At 35.5% G+C, this 11,456-nt stretch overlaps 1 protein-coding gene across 4 annotated transcripts; it reads left to right on the forward strand.

The window, feature by feature from the left end:
• Nucleotides 1–797: 797 nt before the first annotated feature.
• Nucleotides 798–8,098, forward strand: LOC136809361 (uncharacterized). 4 transcript variants are annotated; one of them, XM_067065879.1, is made up of 12 exons: nt 798–894; nt 1,171–1,259; nt 1,430–1,515; nt 1,734–1,828; nt 2,081–2,289; nt 2,578–2,700; nt 2,996–3,103; nt 3,380–3,548; nt 5,194–5,382; nt 5,651–5,865; nt 6,344–6,421; nt 7,145–8,098. In XM_067065879.1, exons 4-12 carry the CDS (start codon nt 1,747–1,749, stop codon nt 7,607–7,609), a joined length of 1,638 nt encoding a protein of 545 aa, XP_066921980.1. In that variant the 5' UTR covers nt 798–894; nt 1,171–1,259; nt 1,430–1,515; nt 1,734–1,746; the 3' UTR covers nt 7,610–8,098. The 4 variants fall into 4 exon arrangements, with proteins under 4 accessions (XP_066921980.1, XP_066921982.1, XP_066921981.1 ...); XM_067065881.1 differs by having other exon boundaries at nt 1,430–1,498; XM_067065880.1 differs by lacking the exon at nt 1,171–1,259.
• The last annotated feature ends 3,358 nt before the right edge of the window (nt 8,099–11,456 follow it).

Below are 11,456 nucleotides of genomic sequence, written 5' to 3' on the forward strand. Positions count from 1 at the left end.
CATAAAAATTAATATTTTCACACGAAAAAATAGCTTCGAGGGACATAATACTCCTATACCACTATACTTGAATTGGGTTAAAACTTTAGTATTTTGACTTGAGGCTTTTAAATAGGCTAAAAAGGGCCACAAATCTTACATTTTATTTTATGTTGTAAGTATTACAGATTTTCTATTTTGTGAAGAACTTTTCGCCAGCATAAACTTTTGCAAGTGGACCTTTCAAGAATTTACAAAGTCATTTACTTTCGCGAAAAGGAAAAAATTCGCGAAAATCGCGAAAGTTTGTACTCCCAAACTAATTCTCACTTTTTGTCAAGGGGAAACCCTCGTAAAATTCCCTCCAGAATTCGAACCTAGATTAGACTTTCCTTTCGAGATTCGAATAACTGAGAATAACTAATACTGTTTCGGGCCTAATTCTTTTTTGGTCCTCGCAATGTTTTCGCTCGTGATCCAATAACGAAAACAAGAGAGGTCTTTTCATCAAACGGTCAAATATAAAAGTTTCAGAATGCTTTGAAATACCATGCTGAGCCTTTGAATTGATTTCTTTTATTCGTTGATTTTCGTCTCAAAGCTTACATAGTTTTATAAGAAATCAGTAATATTTGGCACTTCTTCAAAATGCTCGTCCACTTTGCTGTTTATAGTTTTCTGAAAGGAACTTTTCATATATGGTCTTCTTTACATAATGGAGAGTGGATTTTTTTCTCAGATTATAAAATGTGGTATATGACCCATAATGAGTTTACTTTTTTATGTTTTAATCTTTCTTTTGATCTCTTTTTAGAGGTTTAATGATTATAAAAAATGAAATAGCTTAGATAAATATTGAAAGACCAGACACTAGATGAAGGGAGATGAGACAGCACACTGAATCTGCTGTGATAGGTATCCATATCAATATTTTACATAAAATGTCCCGTAAATATTATCAAGAAATTTGGGTCAATGTTCCAATTCTGTAGGGTATCTGATAATTTCAGCATTTTTAACCAACACTCATATATTTGTTTCTCTTAGGAATTTTATTATTCTTGCATATTTTGGTTTTAGCTTCCACTAGAAATCTTGATTATTTTAGCATATCTCGTGAGTGGATGGGTCCAGTATATTTTAACCGGCTACAGGAAATTCTGAATATACGGTCATTTTTATTTTATTCAGCTTTGATAATATTTCGTATTCCAAACTTGGTACGAGTTTCGCATCGTCTTGATCTTAGCAAAGAACATGACGTAATGACTACGTAACACGTACGTAATAATTCAAATCTTATAGAATGCGGTTACATGAGAAAAAATTGTTATGAGAGCCAGACATTTTGATCAATCTCATTTTTGTTGTTATGATTTCAATTTGTGTGACGTCATTCGCTTTCAAAACATAACAATGTATCTTTCTTTTTTTACTTTCGATTTTGTAGAGAGACTTCATTGACGATACAAGAAAGAAGAAAGAATATTTAATACAAAGATATTTAGCACAAGATATTGTGAGTAGGTGTAAAACGTAAGTTAAAACTTCTTAGTCCATCAAAACAATATTTTGCGTTACTTTTTCGTTAGCCTAGTAAGGTAAAAGAAAGGCTGACAAAGGTTTTTCTACATAGCTAGTAAGTTAGTAAGGTCTTGGAGACAAAAATGAATTTTGGTCAGAGTATCAGACCCTTGCCAAGATTAAATATGGGCTTAATTTGGGCCGATAAGATGTTATTTCTATCTTTACAGCTTTTGAAAAGTGATGAATTTTCCATCCGAAGTACCTGGGCGACTGTGCTTCATTCTTCCACGAAGAGTCAACAAGCTTATATGTTTTTATGCAGGTATTGAATTTCATTCTTATAATATATAGGAGGCCTCAAAGGAGAATTTTTCGTGTAAAATATTTAATTGTATAACGTAGAAAATTTATCGCTGAAACTTAAACGAAATCTACGTGGTGTCCCAACTTTCACTAAAAGAAGAGAACTACGTGTTAAGATGACATGAAACCGGTGTTCTTTTAGACCATTTAGTTTTGATCAGTTGAAATAGTTAGATATTTTTCCCAAATACTCTAATCACAATAATTCTAGGGGACAGGCGAATTAAAGCAGCTCGTGACGCGATAATAAAATATTGGCCAAAAGGTATCAAAAATGAAAAGGTTTTATCTCCAGAATGCTATCAATTCAAATTGGAAGGTGAGCCGTTCAATTACTTTGGAGATAACTCTACCAACAAGAAAGAAGCGTGTAACCTTTACAGTGAAATTATCAACAGCTATTACAAACGCGGCTGGAAGGTATTTTCAATTTCACTTGCATTTATTTCTTTCCGTAGCAATCTTTTAAATTCATTCCAGATTATGCTTTAAAATATTAGCGGAATTAGTTATAACATTTTTCTTGGAGTTTCTATTTCATATTTCTGTCATAAACAAGGTACTTAAAAGTCGTTCTAGACGCACATTTTCTGCAAGCAAGGGGATGCAATATAGATTTTATAGGACCTATTCTCACTTGCATTTTTTGCACTTGGTTGGACTATTACGTCTATTTTGTGCTCAATTTTCCCCTTTTTCATTTTTCAGTTAATTGTTGGTACAATCATGAGTCAACGAAACTTGGAAGACCCCATCCTTATCTTCAAGAAGATCATAAATCCTAGCAAGAACCCTTTACTTTCCATAGCCATCGACCATTTCCACATACAGGTATAAATCACACATCATTGTTTCTTTGCGCACTACCTTAAAGAAAGAAATAATTCGAAAAAAGAAAATTCGATGGATTCGCCCAAACATAATCCTCTAACTGCTAAATTAAATGCCCGCGAAATTTTAGCCATCTGCAAATTTCCGCCAAAATTTCTTCCCTAAGAAAGATTTATTATGTTTTTTCAAAGCTCCTGCGAAATGTTTTGAGTCACAGATTTCGTTATTTGGTCCACAGGTTGGTTTTAGGGGAAAGAATACTTTTACTTCATTTGACTTTTGACTTTCGTTTTAGCTGGATAACCTACCAACAGATCTTATACCAACTGTAACGTACGTCGTTGAGAATCATCTCAACCATGATATCAAAAAGATCAAACAGGACACAGACGGAACTGTCATTGTAAGAGATTCATGATGTCTAACTTGATGTTGGAAAATTTTGAAAAATAAGTTTTGAATAAGGTTCTATTCCTTCTGTTCCAACAAATAACTAAAGATTAGACAAATTTAAGGCTGTGATTTCAGGAAATAATAAAAATAATTTTAAGCCCCTCTTTCTTATACCTGATTCAGCCAGTGAGATCTTTTTGATCCATGTAAGTTCACTGAGTGTGTGCTGGGTGGGTGTACTGAGTGTGCTGGCTGGCATTAAACCCTTGAATCTTCCTCTTTACAGTATAAATTAAAAGGAATGGTGGGCTTGCATGGTGAAGAAACCTGGCAATTCGTGCAAAAATTACATGAAATTCTCTATAACAACCATTACACAACATTCGGCCACATTCCACTACGTGCTTATAAATGTTTCGACTTGTTATTCTTCCAACATTCAACCACTATTTTTGGTATGTTTGAAACTTGATTTTTCTTTATATGATTGACATGTTAGTTCTTTTGTACGTTTTATACCCTTTTTATTAATTTTAATTTTTGTCCTCTAGTGATTGATAGATTCATCCCGGTCAAATCAACAAACATTTTACACTTGTGATCCCCATGATGGCTTTAAAAGCCTACGGAAATTATATGGATATAACATCACCTCGGGTTAATAAATCTCAATAATTTGATGAACAACAATGTGGTTTCAGGAAAGGATATTCCACTCAAACCTCTCTTCTCCCAATGGAAGAGCTCTGGAAGCTAGCCAATGACAAAAAGTATGTTTTTGGGGCACTGCTCATCGACCTTTCCAAGGCCTTTGACTGCATGTGCCACAAATTACTTGTAGCAAAGATCAGTGCATACGGGTTCGATGACCTTTCCACTGGGTTAGTCAAGAGTTATCTAGAAAATAGGCAACAAAGGACAAAAGTAGGCAACGAACTGAGTAACTGGATCAAGATCAAGGATGGTGTTCCCCAGGGATCAATCCTTGGCCCCTTGTTTTTCAATATTTATATCTGTGACCTCTTTTTCATCATTGAGGATACTAAGGTTGCGAATTATGCGGACGATACGACACCCTATGTTAGTGCTCCTACCTGGATTGAAGTAAGTGGTAAACTAAGCTCTGTAGCAGAAAAAATCTTCACATGGCTTTCGATTAATCAAATGGTTGGTAATGCTGACAAATGTCAGCTAATAGTTAACATCATTGACGACTCGCTCTATCTAAATATTAGAGAAGAAACTGTTTTCAATACCAAAACGTCAAAGATTCTTGGAGTAACCTTCGATAATCTTTTGACGTTTGAATCGCATATAGAAAATCTTTGCAAGAAAGCTAGTTTGAAAATAACCGCCTTAGCCAGAATGAGCACATATCTCACTTTAGAAAAAAAAGAAACGCTTGATGAATGCTTTCATTAAATGCCACTTCAATTACTGTCCTCTCATATGGATGTTTCATAGCAGAGCTCTAGAGGATAAAATCAATAATCTACATAAAAGATGCTTGAGAATCGTTTACTCAGACTACAACTCATCATTCGATGATCTGTTGAAACTTGACAACGGTTCCACCTTCCATCAACGAGCAATTCAATCCTTATCCACAGAGCTATTTAAATCAAAACTCAATGAATCAGAAAGTAAAATATTTCTCAAAAACCAATGTAAGATCAAAACGAGAAAAAGGAATTCCTTTCGTAGTAGAGTAGTTGAAAGTGAAATGAATGGAAAATCGTCTTTAGCTTTCCTGGGACCTAAAATCTGGGCTACCCTTCCCGATGACTTTAAAAAACTTAAAAACCTAGATGAATTTAAAAAAGAAATCAAGCAATGGAGGCCCACTACTTATCCTTGCCGAAACTGTCGCACTTTTATCCATGGCATTGGTTTCATTGATTGAATTTAAATTAATTTGTAAATAATAGTTGATCTTGAGTATCAACCTCTAGATAGATTTGTAATTAATAGTTTATATTGATTAGCCTCGAGCTAAGTACACATTGTACTACTTTGCATCAACTTTAAAGAAAAGAAACATAAACATAAACATAACCAACTTTGACCTATTGAATATCTGCTTATTATTTTCTCTTTAAGACCAAGAACTCTTCACAATGTATCTTTTACATGGAGACACAATAGAATTAGAGAATTCAAATCACGTGATCAACAACGCCATGGTAGAAGTTATTTCAGAAGCCTGGAAAGGAGGTATACAAAAACAAAGTGAAGATGGCGCACGTTTCAAGTTGAAGTTGAAAGGATATCCTTTCTCTACTTTAAATGGTAAGTCTGAAGTTTGAATGAGCTGGTCACATTTTAATCGTGAAAAAGTGATAGTGAAAAACCGCCAACAGAAACCACGTGATCTTTAGGGAGCGATTACCGAGCGGTCAAGGCGTCAGCGCCATAAACCAGGGGCTCGCGGGCTCTGTGAAAGTCCTAGATTACAGGGCTCTTCGTGTAAAATATCGAACCGCCTTACTAACGAAATTCAGACAAATTCGTTAATTTTGGAGAAGTAAATTACGAAATTCTTCTTCTTGTTTTTCAGAAATGGAATGTTTAGCTACGGATTCATTATTCGCCAATATTCTTGAACAATTAGTGTCTGTCGGATATTCTATAGACTGTTCATTCACGCAAATCAAGTTCGATAAACGCATTATCTTCAAAAGACAAAAGCCAGTTCATAGAGCGAAGTTTATGTGTTTAAATACGAAATTTCATTGTGTGCGATTGGTCAATGCCCCAGATGAAATTAAAGAGGTAATACAGTCATTGTATTAAATATTAAATATCCAATAAAAATGTATTGACAATTTTAGGTTTTTCAGAATTGAAAAATTCGAATGAAAACTTTTCACAACCTCGACTGCAAAACACTGACCAGATGGAGTTAATTATATTTTGAAACATATTTTGAAGAGCCTCTAAGTAAAGTAGTAAGTAAGTCTGCGACCGCAGTCGGAGGCGACCCGAAGGCTCCTCTTTCGATAGCTATCCACCCGAAGGTAGGGGAGGGCGCCACTCTTTCTCCCTGGATTTCTCCACTTACCCTTGATCCTTCTCTTAGCTGAGCATCAAGCAGAGAGGCATCAAGTACCATTTTGGGAATCTTTGGTATGACCCGGCTGGGGGTTGAACCCACAACCTTGCGAACCGCAGCCGGATGCTCTACCACTGTACTAAGGTCGCCTCTAAGTAAAAGCTATTTGATTCAACGCAGAATTTTCTTGTTTGATAGGCTACTGAGGCAATGGTCAAAGAAATGAAACTTGATATGAAGAAAATCAAACGAGACACACCCGGCTGCTCACTCGATGTTAGTACCGATAGATTTTCTCTTCACTCTTGATATTAGTCTGCAGTCCGTTCAACCCCAGCTGGATTATTGTCATTTTCCAATGTTTCTCTTTTTTCAAAGGCGAAAGAAAATTAAAGGAAGGAAAATTTTGAAATCTCTAACAGGTAAAAATACTCAAGTATACATACTTATGGCATGTCTCAAAAACCTGAAAATTGCAATCATTTTTGAAGAGGCCATTAGCCGGCAGAAAATGAGGAAATCAATGATTTACTACGAAGGATACCATGATGAAGTTTCGCTGTAGGGGTGTTACCTAATTGTTTACGCCCTTATTTTCGCGAAAAACCACAAAAACTAAAAAATGCTGTCGTCAGCAAAACTTGTTTTTTAAATATCTCCAGTTTGGCTAATGGCAAAAACATGAAATTTGGACCAACGTTGAATATCATTAAAAGGATTATTTTGGAAAAATAAAATTTTCAGATAAATAATAATTGAACAGAGAAACACAGATGTGATCAACGTTTCATCAAGTAGGAAATATAGATATCATTTAGCTCTTTCGTTTTTGTGGTAAAGAGTTCTCTCTGCCCAGCCGGCACACAACGTCAAAACAACGTCTATTTGACATTCATAACGTCCAAATAACGTTATTTGAACGTTAAAACAACGTTGTGTGCCAGCTGGGTGGGTTAATGAGCCAGGGGTGTACAAATTATTTCTTTATTTCTTATGAAGATGCGATTCAAGAACAGAGGTATATGGGAACAACTTGAAGGACATGACACCTATGTTGCTCGTTCTCTCCTCGTTGCTTTACTTGGTAAATACACAGAACTGCAATACCAATTTATTTTATCTGCTGAATTGACGGAAAAACAAGGAGAGGGAAGTAGTAGTTGGTTTTTCATGTATGATAATGAACAAGTGACTGCTAAACATCAGTTGAAAGTGGAAAGTCAAAGCCGTTCACCAAGTCCTAATAGACATTCAGTGCACAATAGCCCGCGTCATAGTCCGCGCTCACATCATCATCATCACCGGTCACGTAGCCCTCGTCAAAGTCCACGTGTTCAAAGAACAATTCATAATGGTAACACAGATGCGATAAAACCCTTCTCAGGTTCTGAAAGACATTTGCTACCGTCGGCATTAGTTTCTGAACCTCCACCGAGTTATGAAGAAGCGACTAAGAATTGTTGATGTGATATTTGTGTTTTATTTTATTCCTATTCGTGCTCTAATTTGAACTTCCAGTATTCGAAATTTTATAATACTAAGTGAAATGTGGCCCCCCTCAGGTTCTAAGTCTTAAAACGACTCCCTGTACCAAATTCTTTTCAAACCCAAAGAGATAACTTGATCTCTTGAAGAGTTCTAATCAGAGAGACAGAGTGGACAATATGAAGAAGCTCCCTTTGTATTTCCTAACTAACCATATGATTTGAAAGAATAACCCTCTCGTCTGAAGGTCCATATTTTGTATGTTTTTAGAAATGATTTTGTTGTTACACATATACATACACGCACAGACAATTTATTTGAATGGACCATTTTGATTTCAATTCGATCAAATCATAGATATTTATATCAGTACGTCTATTTATCATTTTTCTTAACTTTGTACCATTGATTAATTTGTAGATATTAGAGATTTTTTACGAGGAAGATAATCCTATTTTACAGAATTCAGTTTTCACAATGTTATAATATTGTGCATGTCTGAAAGTCCGAAAATTGCTTCGTGAGCGCCGGAGTTTTACAACGTTTAAAGAGATGTTTTTGATAATGATAGCAAAAAGACTTTCCCATAGGTATTATCGGATGCCATCGCCAAAGAGATTATAAGAATCTCACGTTAGATTAAGATTTTTTAGAAGTGTTGTTATCGAAATATGAACTAGTCTCAAGTCTGAATAACAACCCTCAACAAAACGCAGGTGTATAAAGCTCGTCTTTATCACCACCACGGACGGATAGAGCCCTTTCCTTGTCTTTAAGCGGCATATTTGCCGAGAGAAAAATTTTAGCGATGGGTTTTACGTTGCAATTCGGCATTTGTGTGAGACCATGCGTTTTGGAGGCAGCGCGTTTACCAACTGACGGTATGTGCGGCAAAAAAAATGCTTGTAGAGAATCGCATCCTTACAGTGCAGCAAAAAATCGGTGAAATTCATACCCTTTCTTCATTGAATTTTTCTCAAATTTTCAATTCAACTCAACTCTATTTTTAGAGCGAAAAAAATCAATTTTTGAAAATCATGACCCTTTCAGAGAGAAAATTTCGATTTCGTGTACCACCCCCTGTCACTTTCTTTAGCCTGCGATTCGTCCTTAGTGACCAAAATAGCCTCACGCACGGTGGTCTGTTTATTTTGATCCATAATGGTAGGGAAGTTACGAATACGCAAAAATCAAACAAAAGGGGAATCGGTAAATATTTTTGTACAGTATTTAATTTTTTTAATGAATAATTTTGGATAAAAGGTGATGAATTCTTGTTAATTTGAAGGTTTTATCTTTATTCTTTATTCTTCCATACCGATTCTACAATGTTTGAGAAATGTAACTTTATACTTTTAAGATATCCCAGACTCTCCCAGCTATTAAACTAAGCAAAAACAATAGACCTTTTTTCAAAACAAAGAGGACCCTGCTGACGCACCACTGTGTTTTTTTGTTTCATAAATGTCAGTTACATCAAAATGCCGCTAAATGTCAATATGAAAATTGCGTAATCAGAAAACGTATGTCTCGCTCATTATAAAAAGGCCGATATATACAAACTTTCAATAATTGGATTGTATAACATCGAGTTAATAAGTCTCTTTGTTAAGTCACCAGGGGGTAAATAAAACAAGCCTTCATACATGTATCGTTCGTTTCAACTCGACGATTCGTTTAAAACTCAGCCTCCTAAATATTTGGGGTAGGTAAAAAATATGTACAAAGAAATTCTATATTTTCCAACCCGGCGAATCTTTAAAAAAGAAGCGAATAATAAAAAATAATTACCCTTTCAAAATAAACCTCTACTCTGACGTAAATTGTAAAATTTATGTGATGGGAGTTTGACATATGCTTGTACTCTCTGTGTCTCTATTTACATTCATTGTAATGTAATGTTGTTTGGGGAATTATGAAGTTCTCTGGAATTTCGATTGCATTTATTCAGGTTGATTTTTTATGACTTCTAATGGTACTTTTTCTAACAGTGTAGCTGGAACCTCGATATTCCAGGATTAGAAAAAGCTATACCTGTTATCTTTTTTCTTTAAAGAATCAACAAGCCATCAACATCGATAAATTCCACACATTTCCTCAGAAACTTTTAAAATCATCTGCCATTATGACTTTCTAGAAGCCGTTCCGAAATGAACCAATCGGGTTATGTATCGGAATTCCTATGGGAGTTCTTTTCCGAAATTTGTAAAATAGAGCTAAGTCAGCAAAAAAACTTTTCCCGGGGGTTTGAGGGAAAACAGAACTGCTATCATTTGTTTTTTATTTAACCAGATATTTAAATTTGGGCTCAAAAATACTTAAATATATAAGTTAATAATATTCAATATACTATTTGTATCTCTTAGAAAATAAACACTTACAGAACGACATCATTTATCATTTGGAATACCCCTGTATTTGGACCATTCTATTGTGGGCGCAAAATAGGGCGGAAACTAAGTAGCACCCTCAGTGCAAATTGCCGCCTCATCTTTATTCGCCCGCGCGAGAATGCAAGCTAATCATTTTTTCTCGCGCGCTCGAAGGGAAAAGGAAAGTGATTGATATTCTTTGAAGGAAAAACGTCAGGAACAAACCCAAAGACCAAAAGATGTATTTTGTTGTTGAGAATCGATCCTGTGAAGATGAAAAAATTTCTGCTTTGCGTTTTTTTCGGAACGCTGAAAAACTCTAATTTCGATCTTCCTTTAAAGGTAAAGAGGTTGCAAGGTTTGGGTTAGCAAGGCAAAAATTGGTAAAAAGCTGGTAAAATCGTAATCCTCAAAAATCAAAGTTCCAGCCTCACTGTCTAACGAGTTTGATTACTCTGTTCTCACACTTATGTCTTTTTTTTCACGTCCTTTCTTTCCGTGATTACTTTTATTTATATTTTTAAAGACAGGTAAGAAGGCATATTGATGTAACTGAATGTCCGGCGTCCAAATTACCTGTATGCAACACCGGACTGACACCGGACTTATTGCGTCCGGTGTAGTGAAAGGATACTTTTTGCCACCGGACAAATACACCGGACACTCCGGTGCGTCGGCAGGGTCTTGCAATGAGTAGGCCCATTGTGCCTCATTTAGTTTTGTTTTTAACTGGTTTTTGTAGGACCCTGCCAATGCACCTGACTCAACAAACATCGGACACGCGAAAGTCTGGTGTAAGATGAAAATTTTTTTTACCACAGACAATTTCTACACCAGACTTAAGGAAGTCGGATGTTCGGTGTCAGAGAAGGATATTTTTTCCCACCGGACAATCAAAACACCGGACATGACCAGTCCGGTGCGTCCGGTGTTTCTTAATTTTTTGTTTCATAAATGTCCGGCGTCCAAAATAGACCTTTTTTCAAAGAGGCCACCCTGTTGAATAATTATGTAGTCCAGCAGAAAAACAATCATAATAATTATTACAATATGCATGATACAGTAATTATGCATGGCTCTATCAATGTTTTTGTGGCTGGACTACATAATTATTCAACAGGACGTCCTCTTTGAAAAAAGGTCTATTCAATTCAATTCAACATATTTTTTCAATCAATTGGCCATTCCAGAAATTTTTGTACTTTTGCAAAATGAATACCGTAACTTTGTCTAATGTCCACACCCCTCCTCTAATTCCGACACCCTTTTTATCAGCTGAAATTTATGGAAAGGTTGAAACTAGTCTGGAGACCATACTCTGTACAAAAATATTTCTATATATCTGTTTTAAAATCCCAACAACTTCGATGAAATACATAGTATGGAATTATTGACTCGATTCAAATCACTTCAAATCACAAAAGAAAAAACTGTTACTTTTTCAAAACAATAGA

The sequence above is a fragment of the Clytia hemisphaerica genome, unplaced genomic scaffold, assembly GCF_902728285.1.
Source record: "Clytia hemisphaerica strain Z4C2 unplaced genomic scaffold, Clytia hemisphaerica genome assembly, whole genome shotgun sequence".
Taxonomy (NCBI): Eukaryota; Metazoa; Cnidaria; class Hydrozoa; order Leptothecata; family Clytiidae; genus Clytia; species Clytia hemisphaerica.